Genomic DNA, 20,292 nt, shown 5'->3' with positions numbered 1-20,292 from the left:
ATGTGGATGGTTGTCACAAGTGCACAAGACGTATTTGCCAGTGCACATCTTTTGAGCAGAATAAGACACTCTAGGCTTCCATTAGACATTGAAAGGGAATCTATTAAGGATACGGTTTTTGAGGGATTCGACTGAAAGTAAAAAGTGTGACCACCGTTACCAACCCCATTCTTCATTATCTATGTGGTTAATGATCAAATGATTGGCTCTGTATCAGCTATCGACTGTGATTTAAAACTGGTGAATGTAAGGCATTGTCTGATACTGGTAGATAGATGAGTGTAATCTGCTCGTAGCTTTAAAGATATTTCCATTCAGACTGTTCTGTAATATAACTATTCTTTCTTTTCACTGAATTTTGGATTATGCTGCTAGGATTATGCACAGTGACTTTATTTTGAAAACCGGACATTGGCATGACAACGAGTTTGTTCTTCGAGTGGAAAGTGTAGCTGTGCGAAATCTAGCTCGGAGCTTAGCAGGAGGTCCGTTAGTCCCAAAGGCGAGTTTGTTTCTCGGAGCCACAGCACCTTCGCTGTTGTCGTTAGGCTGCGATCTGCTAAGATGACAGAGCTGAGGCACCGTGGAGCCAGAGACACCGACCCCACGTTACAACAACAGCCGTCAGAGGACAGGGTAAGCCCGGATCGTTTGGAAGCGAGGCTAAGGCTAGTTAGCCAGCTAGCTGTTTGATAGTCCTAATGCATTACCCTGTGGCTCGTGTAGCTATAGAGGAAAACTCATGTCAGAATGTAAACCTGGCATTTTAGGGGAGTTTTTTCTTTGAGCATGGTTGCTTATTTAACAGAATAACAGTCACAATTTATAAATTGTTGCCTGACATTGCTGTAACGTTACAAATCATCCGCCAAACTACTCGTAATTTAGCCTTGATTGGCTGCAGCTTGTTACGGTCTTCCTGGGTGTGCTCTCCTCGTGAAAACAATATGCATAAGTTCATATTTGATCGAAGTTGGCTCTGCTTTCTGTATCAGTTACATGCCGAAGTATAAAATGGCTCTGCTTGTGTAGGAAAAAAAACCTTACATTACATTTCAACTAGCGCTTTTATTTGAGATCAGCTAAACAACAGTAAATTGAAAACTGTCTGCTTGGTGTTTGGCGAGACGTTTTGCAGCAGGTCCTGCATAAGGGTCGAATTAGCATCAAGTGTTGCCTCCTCCTATAGTAATTGGTGAAGACTGTCTTTGCTGCTGACTTTTAGTTTTTAACAACAACGTTAGCTTATGACAACAGTGTACTTCAGCTTGTTTACTGAACGACTGCTAACGGCCTGGTCTCACAGGCACCGTCCCTGCTGACAGTAACAACATTAGCTTAGCTTGGCTGGTCTGACTGCAACAACAACAACAAACGCTTTAAGCACTCTCAAGCAAGACATTATAGTTAATCTCGTGTTGTATTTACATAGGAGGGAAATATATGAGTTATCTGTGTTGTCAACATGGATGTTAAAGTTGCGTTCCAGTGAATAGTCGGAGCCAAGAAAGGGGCGTGGTGTTGAATGTCGGGATCTATGTATGACGAGAGGACATGATTACAGGAAATTGTAATCATGTCAACAGCAGATGGAAAAGTGGTCAATGCATTAGCTTTATCTCCACAACAAACACAGTCCCCTGACATGCCTTGAATCTACCAGTGAAACTCACTCAGTGTTAAGTGCGAATTGTTTTTAAAAAAAATGTGTCCCAACGAGAACAACCAAATGAAATTATTTTGATTAAAACAACAGATACCGACAGTATCAGTAAGTCATTCTTTCTTTATTTGTCTTCAATAAGATCTGGTTACAGAATATCATTACTGATCCTTTGTATTTGACTCTTATTTTATCAATGATTTGTTAAGTGAAGCTCATGCAGGGAAATGTCTAGAATGAATATTACAAATCAGTGATAATATAAATCTGTTTTAGTGCCAGGATAAAGCATACTCTAACCAGGTAACGCCTGTGTAAAAACAACATTCCAGTTAAAAGACTACCAGGTTAGCCTGACCATACACCCGCCACCTTGTACAGATACCAGAGCAGAACCAGGATTTATTTGGTGTGGAGTAAGATTGGCCAAAAGCAGTTGCATAGCAGGATATAATGCTGTGAAAAAAAGCTGTGAAAATCATCATTATAAGATCTACTCTGGTCCTGCTATGACCTTTTTATCTGGGTCAGCTTCATAAAGACAGCTCTAAAGAAAATGACATTGGATAATGAAATGAGGATGACGTGAGTTCATGTAAGGTACTTTTTATTTCAGGGGATGTCTCGTTCCAAATGACCTTCTGAGCCTGTGTAGTCTCTTGCTATTCAAAACATTTCACAACAGTTGGTCCAAAATATTTGCAGCTGATGAACTCACAGCATGACACGGCTGAAAACCTGGATCACAAACTTCCTCATTTCTTTTTTGCTTTATCTCTGAAGCACCCCTACTCCTCTGGGTGTCGGTGTCTAATGGTCTTGTCTTGGTCTAATGCTCTGAAATCCTGGTAGAGATACTGACTGATCAAGCTTTTTCTAATGAGAATGTGTTAAACAAAACAGAGACACTCCGTGTTGCCTCTGGTCTACAAGGAAGAAAGACAGGGGAGGAGAGGGGGAGTGTTTATGTGACACGAGCGCCTATTTTTAACTCAAGCATCCTGAATGACGGATATTGTCTCCATAGAAACCACCAGGCGGAGAATGGGTCTGCGTGTATGCGTCAGGGCTGTATGTGTGTGTTGTGGTGCACGCCTCTGCAACTATTTGACAGCGTATACTATTTTGTAAGAGGGTTCCGCATAATTTGAAAGAAATTCAGTGAAATTTTGCAAATCGTGGACAATGAATAGTCATGTTTTTTTATCCAGAGAAACTTAACTGAGTGGCCCATCAGGGAAACAGTGTTTTGCTTAAGGACACCCCCTAACTGTTGCAGCTGTAAAAAATGTGAAATATTAAATCTTTCAAAAGAACATATTTTTCATGTTATAATGACTTTAAAAAAAATAAATGCGTTGATTTTGTGTAATACCGGAAGGTTTAGTGATGTAACAAGTAGAGTTTCTCATTAAAACACAATAATTTGGTAAAAAAAAGAAATAAAAACATGTCATATCTGGTTTTAATGTTTAAAGGATAATCATGACAAGAACTGGGCACCTGTGATCAATCATGGGAACAACTCACTTCAGTAGAAACAATATATATTATTGTCGAATTAATCCACAGTTGTATTTAATTGGCCTTACACAAACATAAAGTGCTAGGATCTTTGGGTGCAGAATGTTGTTTTCACTGTGGATTTGACTGAGTCTCCTGTTCAATGTACACAGTGCAGATTATGTAGGCTAACTCTTCTAAAGAGGAGGACAATGTCACTGCACCATCATACTCTAAAACTGAGTAGGAAGTGTGTATTTTCATGCACATTTTAACATAGAATATGTAAAATATGTTGTGTGTGAAACATTAAAAAGTACCTTCATACCCTGAAATTCCTGGAACTCTCCAGAATGAACAAACAATTATAAACGTGGATGCAATTAGTGTCATGGTTCTTATTTTATGAATTTGTCATACCATAGATATACGTGCATATTCAACATAATTGTGAGGTGTGTTATATAATGCCTGTTTAACCTATCTAAGAAAAATGATATCAAGTCTTAAAAGGTGATAATTGCAGAAATGTTCCCAACATGGCACGTGCAGTAAGTTTGCTGTCATTATTGTGAGGGTGGATGTGTGGCAAATAGTGAAAAATAACACAAGATAGAAGTGATACGATAAAGTAACAGGATGAAAAGCAACACAGGCATATTATTAAAATCCAGCTGCAGTAGTGTAGTAGTGCAATAATTGTATAGCCCTAGTGTGAGACTGAGTGGGCGTCACAGAACAGCAAGCCGACCATCTGCTGCATCGCTGTGAGGTGAGAACTTCGAGCCTAATTTGGTCATCAGCAGCACAGAGGTCAGAGGGTGGTGAAAAGTGAAACCTCTCTGTTTTTTCCTGATGAGCTACAACTGATGACGTCCATCCTTTGATTATTGTCACCATGTAGAGGCAGAGATCAGTGTGTTTTTAAACAGGCTCCATCAGTGAGCAGATGGTTCTGAGAGATCAACAATATGGATGGAGATGATTTTTGTGCAGTGTTTAGCCGCCCACACACAACCCAGAACTGGCAGCCCTGCTAGTGTTTGCTTATTATATCCACCTCTGATATGATGTATCTCTTTGTTCAATGACTTATCAATATTTGTTTGAGTACATATCAGTTCACTCTATATATGTATTGTGAATCAAGTGGTGTACATATTATTTAAGTACAGAACCGTTTCTGCCAGCAGGGGTTTTTGTCTACAGATGTTTTCACTCATTTTGCACAGCGATTATTCAGTCATAGCAACAGTAACCACTGTAGGCACAGTGTGTCTGTCAAGCTTTGGGTTTCTCTACATGTCAAAATATGGAATATTATATCATTGAAAAAGGTGTGCTTGAAAACAGGGTTTTGTAACTGTAACCTTAGTTTTGTAAACTTGTACATTTATGTTTGTAAGTGTAAATGCTGTGCTGCAAGCTTGCACACAGTCTGTGCACATGTACACAGATTTTTGACATGTTTAACATGTGTGTTTGACATGTTTACTGCATGTTCCGTTTTTTTACCTTGAGCTTTGTAAGCTATTATTTTAAGGTGTATAGAGCAATTAACCTGAACAAGAGACCCATGTTTTTCTTTATCTCAGCACTGCCACACATAAGATGTGGAGGCTGTTTGTGCTATAAAATTCACAAAATACCATGAGCCATCTTACCCAGACACAGTATCATGTGATGTAGTTTGAAGCCTTCTGGCAGTCTTCATGTTAATAGTATTTACTTAAGCATTTTCATTTGCTTTAGTTGCACCAGCCCTGTGGTGTTTGAAAAAATGTAAATACAGTCATAGTTCATGTTCTTCGATGGTTGCAAAATGAAAAAAGGTCACTGAATCTCATCATACTACTGTACACACTACACTGCTCACACTGATACTGAGAAGGAACCAGGAACAAACTAAAATGTAAATGTTTCTTAAATACACCAAAATACTGACTTTTGTGTCTCTGGTGATTCTGTGGTTTCAACATGTCTTTACTAAATGTCAGTGTCTAATTTCTCCTCCATCTGTCTGTTTGTCAGGGCTCAGACAGTGAGCTGAAGGTAGAAAAAGATGGGGTGTCAGACAGTGATTCCAAGGTGGACTCAGGGGTCCCAGAGGTGCCAGTCCCTCCTGATGACACCCCAGAGGTTCTAAACAAGGCCCTGTCTGGACTCTCCTCAAGGTACGCTCACTAGTGATGTGATGGCCAGATGGTCCATATAGAGCAATTAACCTGAACAAGAGACCCATGTTTTTCTTTATCTCAGCACTGCCACACATATGGAGGTTTCATGATTCATACAGAGGAATCCCTCCACACAAACATTTTTGTTTTAACAGCAGGCAGATATGAATCATTGAACTTAAGGATCTGTTTTCCTGGCAGGAAGATCATAAATATCAAACTATATTAAGCAATAATATACATCGAGGTGTCTCGACAGAAATAACAGACTTGGTCTTATCCAGTTTTTGGAGAAATATCATCATAGTGTTTCATCACACTGTAACCTTTTCCCTTCTCTGCTTTAGAAGAGTGGTAATATGAAGTGTTGACTAATTTTTCATATTTCATCTTTTTACACTACTTCTGATCCATTTCATTCAGCCAAACGGTTGGTTATGTTTTTAGCCTCTGTGTTCTTTTCAACTTTGAATGTACATTAAATAGAAGTGTGTGTGTGTGTGTGTGTGTGTGTGTGTGTGTGCGTGCGTGCGTGTGTGTTTCCCTCAGATGGAAGAACTGGTGGGTTCGAGGGATCCTCACACTAGCCATGATCTCCTTCTTCTTCTTCATCATCTACCTGGGCCCAATGGTGCTTATGATGATTGTGAGTACAAACAACACTGATGGTGCTGCGTGACATTGCCCTACAGAACAAGTGAACCTTGGTAGCTGCAATCCAGTGAAACTCAAATGGAAACAAAAAAATTAAAAACTTCCAATAATGATTCATCTAAATAAGGTCATGATCTCAAATCAGACCTCTGTGCGATTTCATTTTAACGTGACAATGATTCTGTCACCACTCACTGGCTACGCACACACATTAATCTCTGCCCTATTCCTTAAAAGGAGCTACACTACCAAGAGTTTCCCAGGAAACGACACACAGGTTGAGTCATGTTTTGGTACAGTGCTGCACAGAGGCTCCCCAAACGCCAGGCCTTAACAGTTATAGGGGAAACACTGAAATATATATGTGTGTGTGAGAGACTGCAGAGTAAAATGTGCTGAAAAGATTTTAAAAATGTGTCAGTCGCCAAAATCTTGTGATAGTGAGAAAGAAAAGTGTCCATCCAGGTTCTGAGAAACTGCTGTGCTTTTACTGTAAAAAAGTTGTTCAGTCTGTATGGAACCAGATTTAAAGGTAATGGTGACGGTTACTTTGCAACTAAAAGTAACACAAAAAGTAACACAGGAAATGTGTATATTTGTATCATTTGTAATTGCAATAAATAATTTTTTGTTAGAAAAATGGTGTCCCTAAGAATCTCAAGTCTGAGTTCTAAAAAGTCTTCATTTAAATTTAAATGTTTCAGCCATGGTCTCATATATTTACAACTGTTATTTTAAAGTCCCACCTCTCATCTAACTATAAAGCAAGGACCCTCTGTCTGTCTGTCTGTCTGTCTGTCTGTCTGTCTGTCTGTCTGTCTGTCTGTCTGTCTGTCTGTCCTGAACCGTTCATCCGATTTACTTCACGCTTGTTGGCTGTATAGCTGGGGACACAAGGACATGCAGTGTTGAATTTGGTGCAATTCGGACACGTGACATTTTCAGTATTAATACATTTTGAATAAACAAGCGACCAGCGCTTTGTGCAGCAGTGGGGGTGGGGCTTTAGGGTTGATAATACAAGAGAAATACAGTTGGAGAAATCACACGGCGTGCTTTAAAAAGAGCAAAGTTAATCAAGAATGGACAGACTCTTCCATGTTCATTCTTCCCACGGTCAGCTCAGAACCACTATGTCTCATATGCTCCGTGGCGATTATGAAGTGCCACTATGTGACAAAGCACAAATCTTTTGAGCAAACATACCCACTCAAACTGAAGGCACAGAAAATAAACGATCTAAGAGCCCAATAGGATCAATCCACTTTACTTTATGCACATTTTTTCAAAAGCACTCTGTTATGTATTTTATTTTTAAATGCAGCCCTTGTTTTACTTGAAATCAGAAAAGAACACGTATTTACTATTAGAGTACTTATTATTTATAACATCTGTGTGTAAGAGAATGTTAGCTTCTTTCATATTGTTGGTGTACATACTCATTCACACCTCACATCAACTGTATTCATTTTTCTATGCATTGAAGCAGCAGCTGGAGGCCAAGCAATTGGCCCGTTCCGAACAGGCCCGTTTCGAACGGGCACTGCACTAGTCTGACAGTGACTTGTACAAAGTATTGAGGTTCACACAGCATGTTCAAAACAGTTGAACTTTGGCTCACAAAGGAAAACCACACACACACACACACACAGAGTCCTGATGCTTGAGTAGCTTTGTCCCTGGTGATAGATAGATTGATAGATAGATGGATGGATAGATTCTTTATTGTCCTTCAAGGAAATTTGTTGCCACAGTCTGTACAGAGCCTCACATAAATACGTAGATACATAAATACAGTACACATCCACAACATAACTACATGAAAGACATCCATATGGGATACATCCACATTCATACACACATACGTAGCACGTATACACAAGTTACAGTCATCGGGGTATTTTGTTTAGCAGTGCTGTGGCAAAACTCCTTTTGCATTTTGGTGACGCAATGTTTCTCTGTGCAGGTTCTCTGTGTTCAGATCAAGTGCTTCCATGAAATCATCATGATCGGCTACAGCGTTTACCACTCATACCACCTGCCCTGGTTCAGGACGTTGAGCTGGTGAGGGTGCACACACACACACGCACACACACACACACAGAGTTATACATTTTATAGAGATGTCATGAACAGAGCAAATATCCTTTTTTGCTTCTCTCTTATTATGTCGTCTCATGTTTTATTTTGTTGCAGACTTCCTGAGGTTTGTTTTCTGAACTGTTTAAATCCTGAGTAGATGTAGATTACAGTATTAAATCAATCAACAAATAATAGCAAAAATATCGTGAATCATCAGTGCTGTTGTATAGTGAGTTTGATTTTTAGCAATAGTGGTGTTCAGTATAGAGTGACAGACAACAGATTTTCAACATTCACTATGCCATGAGCCTGAAAAACCTAATGAAAAATCAAAACTAGATGTCAAGTACAGTCAGAAATTAGTATGTGACCTTCTAAATTTTCTTGCAAGGAAGTGATTTTGCAGTACGATTGATCCATTTAGCCAGATGCTTAAAATTCAACATGTCTCTCCATCAGACATCAGGGCATTACTGGTTTTTCTGCAGGCATACTGAATGCGGAGTCTCATAAGCTGCCGTCATAAAGCTGTGAGATGTGTACATTTGCTCCAACCCTCCGCCCCCACAGGTACTTCCTTCTGTGTGTGAACTACTTCTTCTACGGTGAGACTGTGACGGATTACTTTTTCACGCTGGTGCAGCGGGAGGAGCCGCTTCGCATCCTCAGCAAATACCACCGCTTTATCTCCTTTGCCCTCTACCTCACAGGTACAAACACTGAAATCAGTACTGACTCATCTGTTAGGTAAACTGGGACTCCATTTTGTCCCTGTATGCTTAAAGTAATCAATACATTCAACTGCACAGACAGTTTTATGGGCCAAGTGGAAAAGATGTCATACCACAAAACTGTAACACTGACACAGTTACTCAACACCAGCCATACAGAGGTTTTCTATTGACTGCTCTTTACTAGAAAGTTCCTGTTAGTTCTACAGTGGCTGAAGAAATGAATACATTTACATTTTATTCAGTGACACCATTAAACCTCAGGGGAACAGAGCAAAGGGTGTCGTTTCACACAGCAAAAGTCATGAGTGCTACTGTTTAGACTGTCAAATTGGTAACAAAAGACCAACATGGCATCAAGATCTGTTGATGACAGTGATCAATTAATCAGGCATTTCCACTATGGAAATATAAACAAAAGTTCAAACAACAATACTGTGGAAAAAAGCTGATAGAAGTTAAATATTAAAATTCAGAATATGAAACTGTAATTGTGCCAGTCAGTCATCGCGCTAAACTTGAGAGGTCCCATTTCCTGTAGTGCACTTTGTCAGTTTGTGATTCAGTGCTGCTGGCTGATGACAGGATGTGGTGAGGAAGGAAGCACCCTGACTTTTTCGTCTTCTTGCTTACTAGATTTCGAGGTGAATCTGAAAGGCTTTCTCACAGCACTATCATCTCTTCATGTAGAGGGGCTTCGGAGATAATGGTATCATATCTTGAAGTGCCCGAAAATGTGGTCTAAACCAGCTACCTTTTCTATTTCATGAAGTAAAAAGCAAATCCTCACCTCAGTCATTACTGCAGTATAAATAGAACGGCTCCAGCAATCTGAGCTGCTCACTGCACATTAACACCGGGCTTTGTCTGAAATAGGTCAAGCTAAATTTAATCAGTTTGACCAAAGATGACCTGGATTCTGACTTAATTAGACATTACATTTCTGATTATGTCCCAAATGTTTCATACATTACTCATCCTGTTGTTGCAGGTTTCTGCATGTTTGTGCTGAGTTTGGTGAAGAAGCACTATCGCCTTCAGTTCTACATGGTAAGCAGCACCCTGCCTCCCCTTGGCCTCCAGCCTCGAAGACACTAGGTTATTGATGAGGCTAGCTGAATACAGGCCTTCAGGTTATTGGAGAAGTGGGGCCAGAGAGAGATTGCACCAGAAATGTCTGGCACACAGTCATCCTAACTGTGTTTAGTTTATGTTAATCAGAAAACTAAGTATACTCAAAACTGTCGGTTTGCAGACTAAAAGCCTTTGATTTTGAGTGTGCTGTTGATGGACACTACTCTCCCACAATACAATGCATAAAGGGAATGGGGGAGCTACTCACAGATGGACAAAATTAAAAATAACAGTGGACTTGTCAATTGAGTTTGTTCACTTCTGTCTCACAGATTTTCTGACCACGTCATTGGATGTGATAAAGCTGTTATCTGGTCATGTTTTAGTTGATGCTATCACCCTAAATTTGTCCTGACAAACCCATCATTGTACAATCCTCATGGGTCTGATCACATCAGCCTAAAGGACCATACCAGTGGTTTTGCATGTTTAAGCCAAATAACTTCTATCTGCTTATGCCTTTCCAAAAATGCAGCCATATTTGAGCATTTGTAATATTTAGTTGAATTCTCTAAATTTTCAAAATTGCTCTTGAATTACTTTTTGAACTGAATTAACTAAATTTCCTCCAATGAGAGCACACATCTGAGTTCGATGTAGAGGAACGGTGCATTTATAAGCCGTCGTGCTATTTTCCACTCTGACGTCAGCAAAATAATTTTCATACACTATTCAAATGTCAAAATTATGAAGTTTTTACAAAGTTCATGTATGATGATTATTCATATTCTCTGCTGAGTTTCTGAACATCACAGCTCATGAATGCAGCGCTATGTGGCAGCTGAGTGGAGAAACTCTGTTCTCTGACCTTCACTTCAGCATGTGAACACACCATCAGGAAGGATTCACAGATCTCTCTGCAATTTTAACACAGTCAAAACTCAAAACTGAAGTAACTGTAACGGAAACCAGTGCGGATGTGTTTCATTATGATGCATTAGCTATGCTAAACGAGTTTCAAGTCTCTGCAAGTTGATTTTGATTGCTTACTGAAATGAATTGAAACCAACTGACCCCTGGAAGGAAGGAAAAACTCAGTGCCACTTGCATAAATTGGGAAATGGCCTTCAGTAATGTAAATTGTATGCACTTCATTTTACTCGACCGATGGTGCAACACTGGAACAGTCCTTTTTAAAGTCAATTTCCTAAAGAGATTCATCATCAGGAAATAATTTGTCTCAGAAAACGTTGCTGCTGTATGTCCAGTCTGTAGAGAAATATTAAGAATGTAGGCGCTGTCTCAATCATGAGTAGTACATTTTGAATACAAAGCAAATCTAAACTAATCATTGTGTAAACATACCTGGTTAATCTCATTTTTTCCACAGTTTGGTTGGACCCATGTGACTCTGCTGATTGTAGTGACTCAGTCTCATCTTATCATTCACAATCTGTTTGAGGGCATGATCTGGTGAGTAAACAGTCCCTTCATCTCCTCTTATACTGTACAGCTTAGCTTGGCCTGCAGAATAATGGCTTCTTCTCTCTAATAATGTCTACTTGTGACGTAAAATGTCATTATGTGGAAATTTGTACCTACATATTTGTAATCAATTTGTAGGTCTTGTACCTAAATGCTGCATCTATACATAATTATCCAGTCAAATTGATAACTTTTCAAATTTGCTTCATAAAGCATATTTTTATTTATTCTCATATATATGTATGACTGATGAAAACTCGTCTTTGTCTGAATAGGTTCATCGTGCCCATTTCCTGTGTGATCTGTAATGACATTATGGCCTACATGTTTGGTTTCTTCTTCGGCCGCACGCCTCTCATCAAGGTTGGTCATAATCATTCACAGTAGCTGCATAAACATTCAACTCAAACACCAGATGTCTACGTTATTTTTCTCCAGTAGAACACACATTACTGCCCAATACTTGAAGCTTCTGTTCGTAATGCCAGAGCAAATCAGTAGAGAGTGACAAACATAATCCAAGAGGTTTGGTTATTGACAGGACACATTTAAGGCTCAAGTGCACGGAAAGCGTCTCAGGAGTGTTTTGAAGTACACCTATTGTTTTAAACTGCCGAATGAGCACCAAAAGCATTATGAAGCGCGTCAAACTGCCTTGACGTCTGTATCTCCAACATCGTTTCAATTTTGGAACCTCAAATGAGGACCCAGTGACCAAAGCTGTTTTTTCTGCAGCTGAAGAAGAGAGATAGCGTGAGCGAGCTGAAAGCACAATTGAGAAAGAGAGAGAGAGAAACAGCGCTGCGGTGGTTGAGCGAAGAGAATCTGGCTCAATCCATCTAGGCATCAATCAAATCTGATGCCTGCAGTGCACCATAGGAGCACCAAATGAGACGCATCAATTATCGATTTCAGTGCGTCTGGGCCTTAAGTATCTTGTGGTACATGGTGATATCATAAACTTTTCTTTAACACCTTGATTGTGTCCTCTACAGCTGTCGCCTAAAAAGACATGGGAGGGATTCATCGGCGGATTCTTCTCCACCATTGTGTTTGGGATCATGGTAAGATGTGGTTTTACCTTGCTCCCTGATAGAAAATTCAACTTCTCCTGGTCTGATCCTCATACCACAATGCTGACATTCTCACACAAGTTTCTAAAATATCTTTTAATCTTTGAAAATACGTTCAACAGAACCATGTGTAACATCTCGATTAGTTCCTTATCTCATTTTCTGTCATAGCAGCCACTTTTAATGTCTTATGCTAATAGCATAACTAACTAACTAATAAACTTTATTTAGTAAATGAAAAGCTTTCCAGGTTATCTTGCTAGTTGCTAAACACTATATTTGTATAAAAGATTGAAAAATTTGGGTAAAATATTCATTATCATATTCAAACACATAGTTCATAGACACATCTGGCAAACATACAAACAGCATTGTCAGCCACCATTGAGCTACTTTGAATGTGTCTCACTTGTGAGTTCCCAGTCGATGGAGTCTGCACTGTCCAGCAGGTGAGGGATGCAGCTGTAAGTGATGACACTTCAGAATAACTGAACTTTGCTCTCCTCCCAGCTCTCCTATGTGATGGCAGGCTGGCGCTACTTTGTTTGTCCAGTGGAGTTCAACAATGACTCCAACAGTTTCCAGGTGGACTGTGAGCCATCAGAGCTTTTCCAGCTCCAGGACTACGCCCTGCCCAGCGTCCTGGAGTCTGTCACTGGATGGGTAAGATGCAAATATTTATGTTGCAAATAATTATTTTCATACATGTCAGGATGTAGTTGGTACTTTCAGTATATAAAGTATAAAATTTTGAAATAGATAAAAATGTGGAGGAACCATTTGTCAGGCAGTCCCACTGTCTAATGCTGGTCTGAATATGACTCATCTAACGCTTCCTTCTCCTCTCCACAGACCACAGTGCGTCTCTATCCGTTCCAGATCCACAGCATTGCTCTGTCCTCATTTGCCTCCATTGTGGGACCCTTCGGTGGCTTCTTTGCCAGCGGCTTCAAGAGAGCCTTCAAGATCAAGGTAGGGATGAAGCACACCTTAATGTTGACCTTGAGGAGGCCCTCAGTACCTCAGTAACCAACCATGTCTTGACTATCTGTATCTGCACTGTCAGTCTGTCAGAGTGGGGGGGGGGGGGGGTTTGTTGTCATATGTGGGGGCATATGACAGACTCATCAGCCACACACTTCTCCGTTCTCTGTTAAATAGCGGCTGAGATTGACACTGAAATGAGAATTGCTGGTCCACCTTAAAAGTCTGTCCACCTTAAGTGAGCCTGGTCAAGTTAAGCTAACGCGTTGTTGCTAACTTCGGGGCTTACCCCCTTCGATAGATGAGTATTTTCTTGAGGAGCTGCAGCATTTACTAACTGACACGCATTTACTGCCAGATTGACAACTTACTGCTAAACTTTTCCTCTGCTCTGCCAGCCCTCTGCGCTCGCACAACTACACACGCACATTTACACACACATACACCGACACGCGCACTGCCTTATTCCTTAACGGAGCAACGCTACTCTTGCAAAAACACATAGATGTCCTTTGAAGAACGAAGAGAGTGAGGATGACTAAAAAATCCACAATAACGTAGGGTGTTGCACAGTGTGCAAGAGAAAATCATTAATGATCGTCTGAAATTTTAGCAGCGGCGCTCATAATTTTGCAGCGGCAGTGCGGTAAAAAATGGTATTGTGCTTAATTGCATACATCATATTTCATGTATTATTTTACATCTGTTAATGTCATTAATAATGCTGTCTACTGTGTATTATGTTTAGAGGCATAGTCCAACTCTTTGCTTTGTCTTTTCAGGATTTTGCCAACACTATCCCAGGTCACGGTGGCATTATGGACAGATTCGACTGCCAGTACCTCATGGCCACATTTGTTAATGTCTACATTGCTAGCTTCATCAGGTAAACATAACATCTGTATGAAATCATTACTCTTGAATATGTTACATGTATAGTATTTGCCCTATTGTCAGATTTTAACAACCATGCTTGCACTGTAATGCTCTACACAACAGTTGTTTTGACTGAATACAGAGACAGGATTGTAATGACCCTAATGATAGATCCCCTCCAGACATGTTTTAAGACATATACCAGTATTCTGCTTTGAGTCATAATGTGTGTCTGATATGGATTTTCCACAGAAATTAACTGGTTAAAAATCCTTAAAATGACATCTACTCCTTCTCTCTCATTGAAAAATCCAAAATCTATTAATATGTACATATTTTTCATTTCAAAAGTGAAGCTGCTCGACACAAGATGTCTCCTTCTTCACTCTTAAGTCCATTCTCAGTGTTTGTGCACTGCAGGCTTCCACATGACATGTGTATAAGTTGCATACTGGACCATGATTAGCTTCCAAACTATTTGTAATGTCACAGATCATGCTCATAGTTACACGTCTTAAACTCAGATTTAAGGTGAGCAGAGAAACTTTCTACTTTCAGCAGTTGATGTGGCTTCCATAAAGTGGTACAACTCCATAGTGGATGTGTAGGTCGTGAACAGGGCTTATTCTAACATAACCAGTAAACCCTCAAAACAATGTAAGTAGTGAATTATTTGCTAACTCTTAGCTTTGAATATTGTTACCATTATTAGCTGTATGCACATGGCTTCATCATGTGGAGAAATCCAAATCTCGGCAGACCTGCTGTGCCTTTGTTGCTTAACTATGATTAGACAAACACTGGTCGGAGGAGGGGTTTAATGAACAGTCAGTTCTCCTTAGTTCATTTTGGATAGAGGATGTATGTTTGATTGTCTGTCTGATTCCTCCCAGGGGCCCCAACCCCAGCAAGGTGATCCAGCAGCTCCTTGCCCTCCGTGCTGATCAGCAGCTCCACATCTTCAACTCCCTGAAGGCTCACCTGATAGAGAAGGGCCTGCTACCAGCACTGGAGGAGGCTGCCGCCTAGAGCCAGCCGCAGCCACACTGGCTCACCCCGAAGGCAGGAAAGGAGGAGGGAACCACCCGGGGGCTCTGTGCAGCCCCGGAGCTCTGGGAGACTTGCAGTGCTTCGCGTGAGCGAGAACACATCCAAGAAAAAAAAGAAAACTAAAAAAAACTACAGCCTTGGGTCATTCCATGTCATTTGGGTATGAGAGTTGTGTGCGTTCATACAGTGCGTGAGTCATGTTTCTGACATCAGTGTTTTCAGGTTGAGTTAGTGAATTACTGTTACACATTTCCATTATAGCCAGCGTGTATCTATCCACACTGTTGAACAATATGTTGGTCAGCTGTACATTTCTACCTGTATACAGGATATCCTCTATATACCTATTAATGTGTGTTAATATTTTATTGTACTTTTTTTGTTTTTGTTTTAATGCACTGCTCTCAACACCGTTACTCACTGTATTGTTACCCTGCTGCACCCCCTCCCCCCTTTGTTTTAATTTCCTTGGTTGTGATTGTTTCTATTTATACATAGATGGTTTTTATATTTGGTATGTTCTGTTATCTTAATGTCGTGTCCGTATCTGTTTTATTAAGACAGAGTTTATCTTTACCATCTGCCACGTGCATTCATGTGTGTGTGTGTGTGTTTTTCCTATGTTTCCATTGCCATTCATCACTTCAAGGCCCCTCATACTTTGCCAAATCACTGATATTATATTATCATGCAGAAATATAAGATGGAGGACTAAGTTACCCTGAAGTATTTGACAGGATCAGTGCATTTTACAAATCCCCAATCCAGTCTGTTTGGTGGTTTTGTGCGTGTAGAAGCAGTTTAGCAGTACTCCATGCAAAATTGTGTCTTTATTATGAGTCAAAGGAAATCTCTGAAGGCCAGTGCGATGGACACCAGCACCCCATTTAGCATAAAACACTCTTATCTTCTCTCACCTGGTTGCCATTTACAGGAAAAGCAGGCGGTACACTCACAGATAGAACACAATCTTGTTTTAGTTTTTTTGGTTTAATCGACACTTTTTATCTGTAACAAGTCAGGAGCTGTTAGAGGTTTTACAGGAGTTCAGTGAAGTGGTGGGGTTGTTGCATTAGGGCTTCTATTTGTTATAATGTTAGGATGGGACTATCTGTAACCGTACAAGTGAGGCACGTTTTGATGATGGTCTCTACACTGCCGTTGTCTGCTTCTGTCTGTTGAAATCTCACCATGATCACAACATCAGAGCAGAATATATGACTATCATGGGTAAACTTGACCTATTTGAGTGAAACTTGATCTCATGCATCTTATGTTCAAGTTGGAGTTTGCCAATACAATCAGCTACTGTACACACAGCAGTCAGTGTTCATTCCTTAGTGTTTTTACAGTACAGAGTTCTGTTATACAGATATATTCTATATATATATATATATGCCACTAGCAAATGTGTTTTAGTTGGTGGTAAAATATAAAAGCTTCTTTCCTATTGGGTTCATTTCTGCTGTTTTAAGTTTTGAGAATTAATTTCACCTACAGTCTGCAGTTGCAGTATGTTGTAATTTAAATCTGTCAACTCAAGCTTTTTTGTTATTTTTTATTGGGTATATTAAGTTTAATTTTTTTTTAAAATTGAGAATCTGAGCCATTGACTCTATTTGAAGTCCCTCTCTACTCAAAAATGTGTTTTTCTTCTTGTCCCTACAGTTAAATATTTGAGCTTCACTCTGCAGAATGATGTATGTGCAGAGTTTGGTTTCATATAGTTTTCACAAAGTTTCTCTGTGCTCACTGAAAATCAGATTTTAAGGGCTGTTGCCCACGAGCAGGATTTGTGTAATCACAACTAGTTTGAAGAATTTTCTGGTCTAATATTCAACTTACACAAGTGTGATGTGGAAACTTGAAGCCTCCAGTGCATAAACATTGAGAATGAACTTTACAGTGAAGTAGAAGACATCTTGTGTCCAGCAGTTAAACTTCTGAAATGAGAAATATTTGCATATTTATAGATTCTGGAATTTTTAATGATGGCCGAGGAGAAGCCATTTTAAGGATTTTAACAAGACAATTGAACTTTTTTTGTGGAAAAACTGTATCAGACACAAATTATTATTCAAAGTAGAGGGTTTTATATACATCTTAGTTTATGTCTGGAGGGGATCTTTAAACTCACACTGATGAAGCTATTGATAGTTTATAGTTTGCAACAGGTGGACCATAAATTCACATGCATTTTAAAGGTGCATTTCAGCTATTTGGTTGCACAAAGTTGGGGGACTAGCAAGCAAGGCTGAGATACCCTGACTTTTAGTCCATAGTATGGCTCAAACTCCCAAAACACTGCATCCTACATTTCCCATAATGCAACTCAGTTGCACCTTTCTTTAGACCCTTCTTGACTGGTAAATGTCAAGTTTTTGAAATTCTGCCCCCTCAGTTTGTAACAGTTCTACCCAAGCTGATATAACCTTGATGACATCATCAGGCTTATTTTCTCGACTTAAGGAAGCTCCAGCAGAGCCCCAGAAAACATTACACTGTACAAGTAAAACTAATCTCCATGTTTGAAAATCAGTGGAATGCTTCATTAAGACTGTAGGAATATTTATTATGTTGGTATTGTTTAGGTAAAGTAAAGGAAATGAGGTTAAAACTTATGCAGCCAGGTTAGTTCTGAATATCGTCTGAAATGATGACATCTTGTCGATTTGGAGAAGAGAGGGGCTCAGGCAGAGCAAAACACTAAAGCATATTCAGTGTGTATATCCACCTCTGGTTGGATATAGATGAAGCTCTCAACATGTTACATTCATTTATCAACCAATCACATCAGACTGTCCATCATGTTTGTGAACGGTCATTATTTTGGTCTATCCAGTCAGACAAAAAAATTAATTCATAATTTGTATTGTCAATGAAAACCAAATGAACTCTGAAGTTTTGGAGATGTAGATGTTCATGTAAACCAGTCAGGACTGTTTGTGTACTTGTATTATCAGAGAAAACAGCAATATGAACACACATGCAGTAGTCAGTGTAGCAGGGATGTGGAGGTCAGTATTCTGTCTCTGTATAGAAATCTATGAAACAGCTTGTAAACGTACACTCATACAGTACAGTAAATGACTGCTTGACTTAATCAGTGTCATTCTGGAAATAATTTGTCACCTCAAATTCCTCTCTTCAGATTCTGTCCTCAAACATTTATATATATTTTTAAGAAATGGACTCATATCTTTTGTAACCTAGAAGGTGGTTTTTCTCCATGCAAGCAGTCCGTTTATATGAGTCGGCTTCAATATATTGTAAAATGGAAGAACTCTTACACAGCAAACCAAGCGTGGCTTTCCATGTTTGTTTTTTTCTCATTTGAATGTGACTCGATTGTCCACATATATTATGATGTCATTCATTTCATTCATGTCGTTGGTTTCACTTGTGTGACATCCAACCAGTCTTACACTTAACTTTAACTTTCTTAAAGTATTTATTTACTGTAAGCAAATGAAATCTTTTCAAAGTTGCTATAATGTAGGCTACATGTAACGGTGCAGCGTGTAGAATTTAGTGGCATCTAGCAGAATGGACTTGGCAGAAATGGAATATAATATTCATAAGTATGGTTTAATTAGTGTATAATTACCCGGAAATAAGAATTGTGTTTTCATTACCTTAGACTGAGCCCTTTATATCTACATATGAAGTGGGTCCTCTTCCACAGAGCCCCCCATGTTGCACCACCATGTTTCTACAGTAGCCCAGAATGGACAAACCAAACACTGGCTCTAGAGAAAGCCTTAGCATTTTTTGCGAGTTTTGCGGCCACCGTAGGTTCTCCTACATGCTTGGAAGGGGAGGGTGAGGGTTATTCAGTTTGTTGCAATTGGCAACGTCACTAGATGCCACTAAATCCTACACACTGGTCCTTTAAGAAGATATTTAGAAATATGTTGAGTGTTCTTAAGTATTTTTGGTTAGAGGAATATTTAAAGTATTATCATTACTATATAGGAAAGAGTATTGAGATAGCAGAAAAGTGTTTTCTGTCTGTCTTTTCTTGCTGTGACTGTAGTGCAGTTGGGTGTTTTCTAGGCTCTTCCCTGGTAGCTGTTGTTTGTCAACTTCTGTGCTCTGTCACAGTGCAAGTTGAAGCGACGCAGATACTTGTAGCGCTGTGTTGCATCACCTCCTTTTGAGTCGACAGGAAGTTTTGTAGATATCTTGTATTTCTCCGACTTCACCACCCTAGCCAGTCATGGTTTGGTTTGGCTCCATACTGCCACTTCTCTGTCTGCTGTTACTGATGGCCACTAGAGAGAGCTGGAGCTCCTGTGGTCTGCTGAAGGTGTGACACTGATGCTGCATCACTGCTGTTTGATACATTCCATTCCTGAAAAAGTTGAGATGTGCTCTCAGAGAGGCTGAGAAAAAGACACAAAAACCACCTTGAGAATACTAAAAAAGAACCCTGATGATTTTTTTGTTTGTTTCTTGGCACTCAGGAAACACCTCTGTGCCATTTTTAATCAACATGGTGCCACTTAGCTGTTGTGAATCCTGCCCAGCCAGGACCTCTGAAGGAATGTATGGGAGTTGTGCAACGTGACTGCCCCACATATTGTAGGCTCCCCTTTGTGCACATTTTATTTTGTGGTTATAGATTCTCTTATGAAGATGTATGAGTTCAGTATATTCTTCTTAAACTGTGCAATGGTTTGTGTTGAGTTGTACATTTGTCTAGAGATACGTTGTTCTCCTTGATGCTAAAATGTGCTTTGCCTTGGTTTAAAGAAAATAAAAGGGTAAAAAAACAAGATCATGTGGTTTGCTGTGTGTGACTGGTTTCTTCCCTCATGTTCTTCCCCATTTTGAAATAGATACACCTACTGGCCCATTTAATAACTGTGGCTCATTGCTTTTAAGGATGATGAACAATTGCAGCCAATGTATTCTAGGGTCAGTTGCTGACACCCTTC

At 39.7% G+C, this 20,292-nt stretch overlaps 1 protein-coding gene across 1 annotated transcript; it reads left to right on the top strand.

Moving 5' to 3' along the window:
• Window positions 1–424: 424 nt before the first annotated feature.
• On the top strand, window positions 425–20,132 carry cds2 (CDP-diacylglycerol synthase (phosphatidate cytidylyltransferase) 2). Its single transcript, XM_067602751.1, has 13 exons — window positions 425–636; window positions 5,198–5,340; window positions 5,893–5,989; window positions 7,964–8,061; window positions 8,650–8,789; window positions 9,802–9,860; window positions 11,275–11,357; window positions 11,645–11,732; window positions 12,365–12,433; window positions 12,953–13,105; window positions 13,295–13,414; window positions 14,209–14,312; window positions 15,196–20,132. Exons 1-13 carry the CDS (start codon window positions 565–567, stop codon window positions 15,329–15,331), a joined length of 1,362 nt encoding a protein of 453 aa, XP_067458852.1. The 5' UTR covers window positions 425–564; the 3' UTR covers window positions 15,332–20,132.
• Window positions 20,133–20,292: the final 160 nt, after the last annotated feature.

Source organism: Thunnus thynnus, chromosome 2, assembly GCF_963924715.1.
Source record: "Thunnus thynnus chromosome 2, fThuThy2.1, whole genome shotgun sequence".
Taxonomy (NCBI): Eukaryota; Metazoa; Chordata; class Actinopteri; order Scombriformes; family Scombridae; genus Thunnus; species Thunnus thynnus.
Note: the sequence above shows the minus strand (reverse complement) of the source record. Positions and strands in the feature narration are given on the sequence as shown.

What these genes read in the sequence shown, in the direction of transcription:
- cds2 (XM_067602751.1), top strand. Translation starts at nt 565, where the DNA reads ATGACAGAGCTGAGGCACCGTGGAGCCAGAGACACCGACCCCACGTTA. An exon ending in CCATTGTGTTTGGGATCATG is followed by an intron (nt 12,434 to 12,952) that starts GTAAGATGTGGT and finishes CTCTCCTCCCAG; the next exon opens with CTCTCCTATGTGATGGCAGG. An exon ending in TGGAGTCTGTCACTGGATGG is followed by an intron (nt 13,106 to 13,294) that starts GTAAGATGCAAA and finishes TCCTCTCCACAG; the next exon opens with ACCACAGTGCGTCTCTATCC.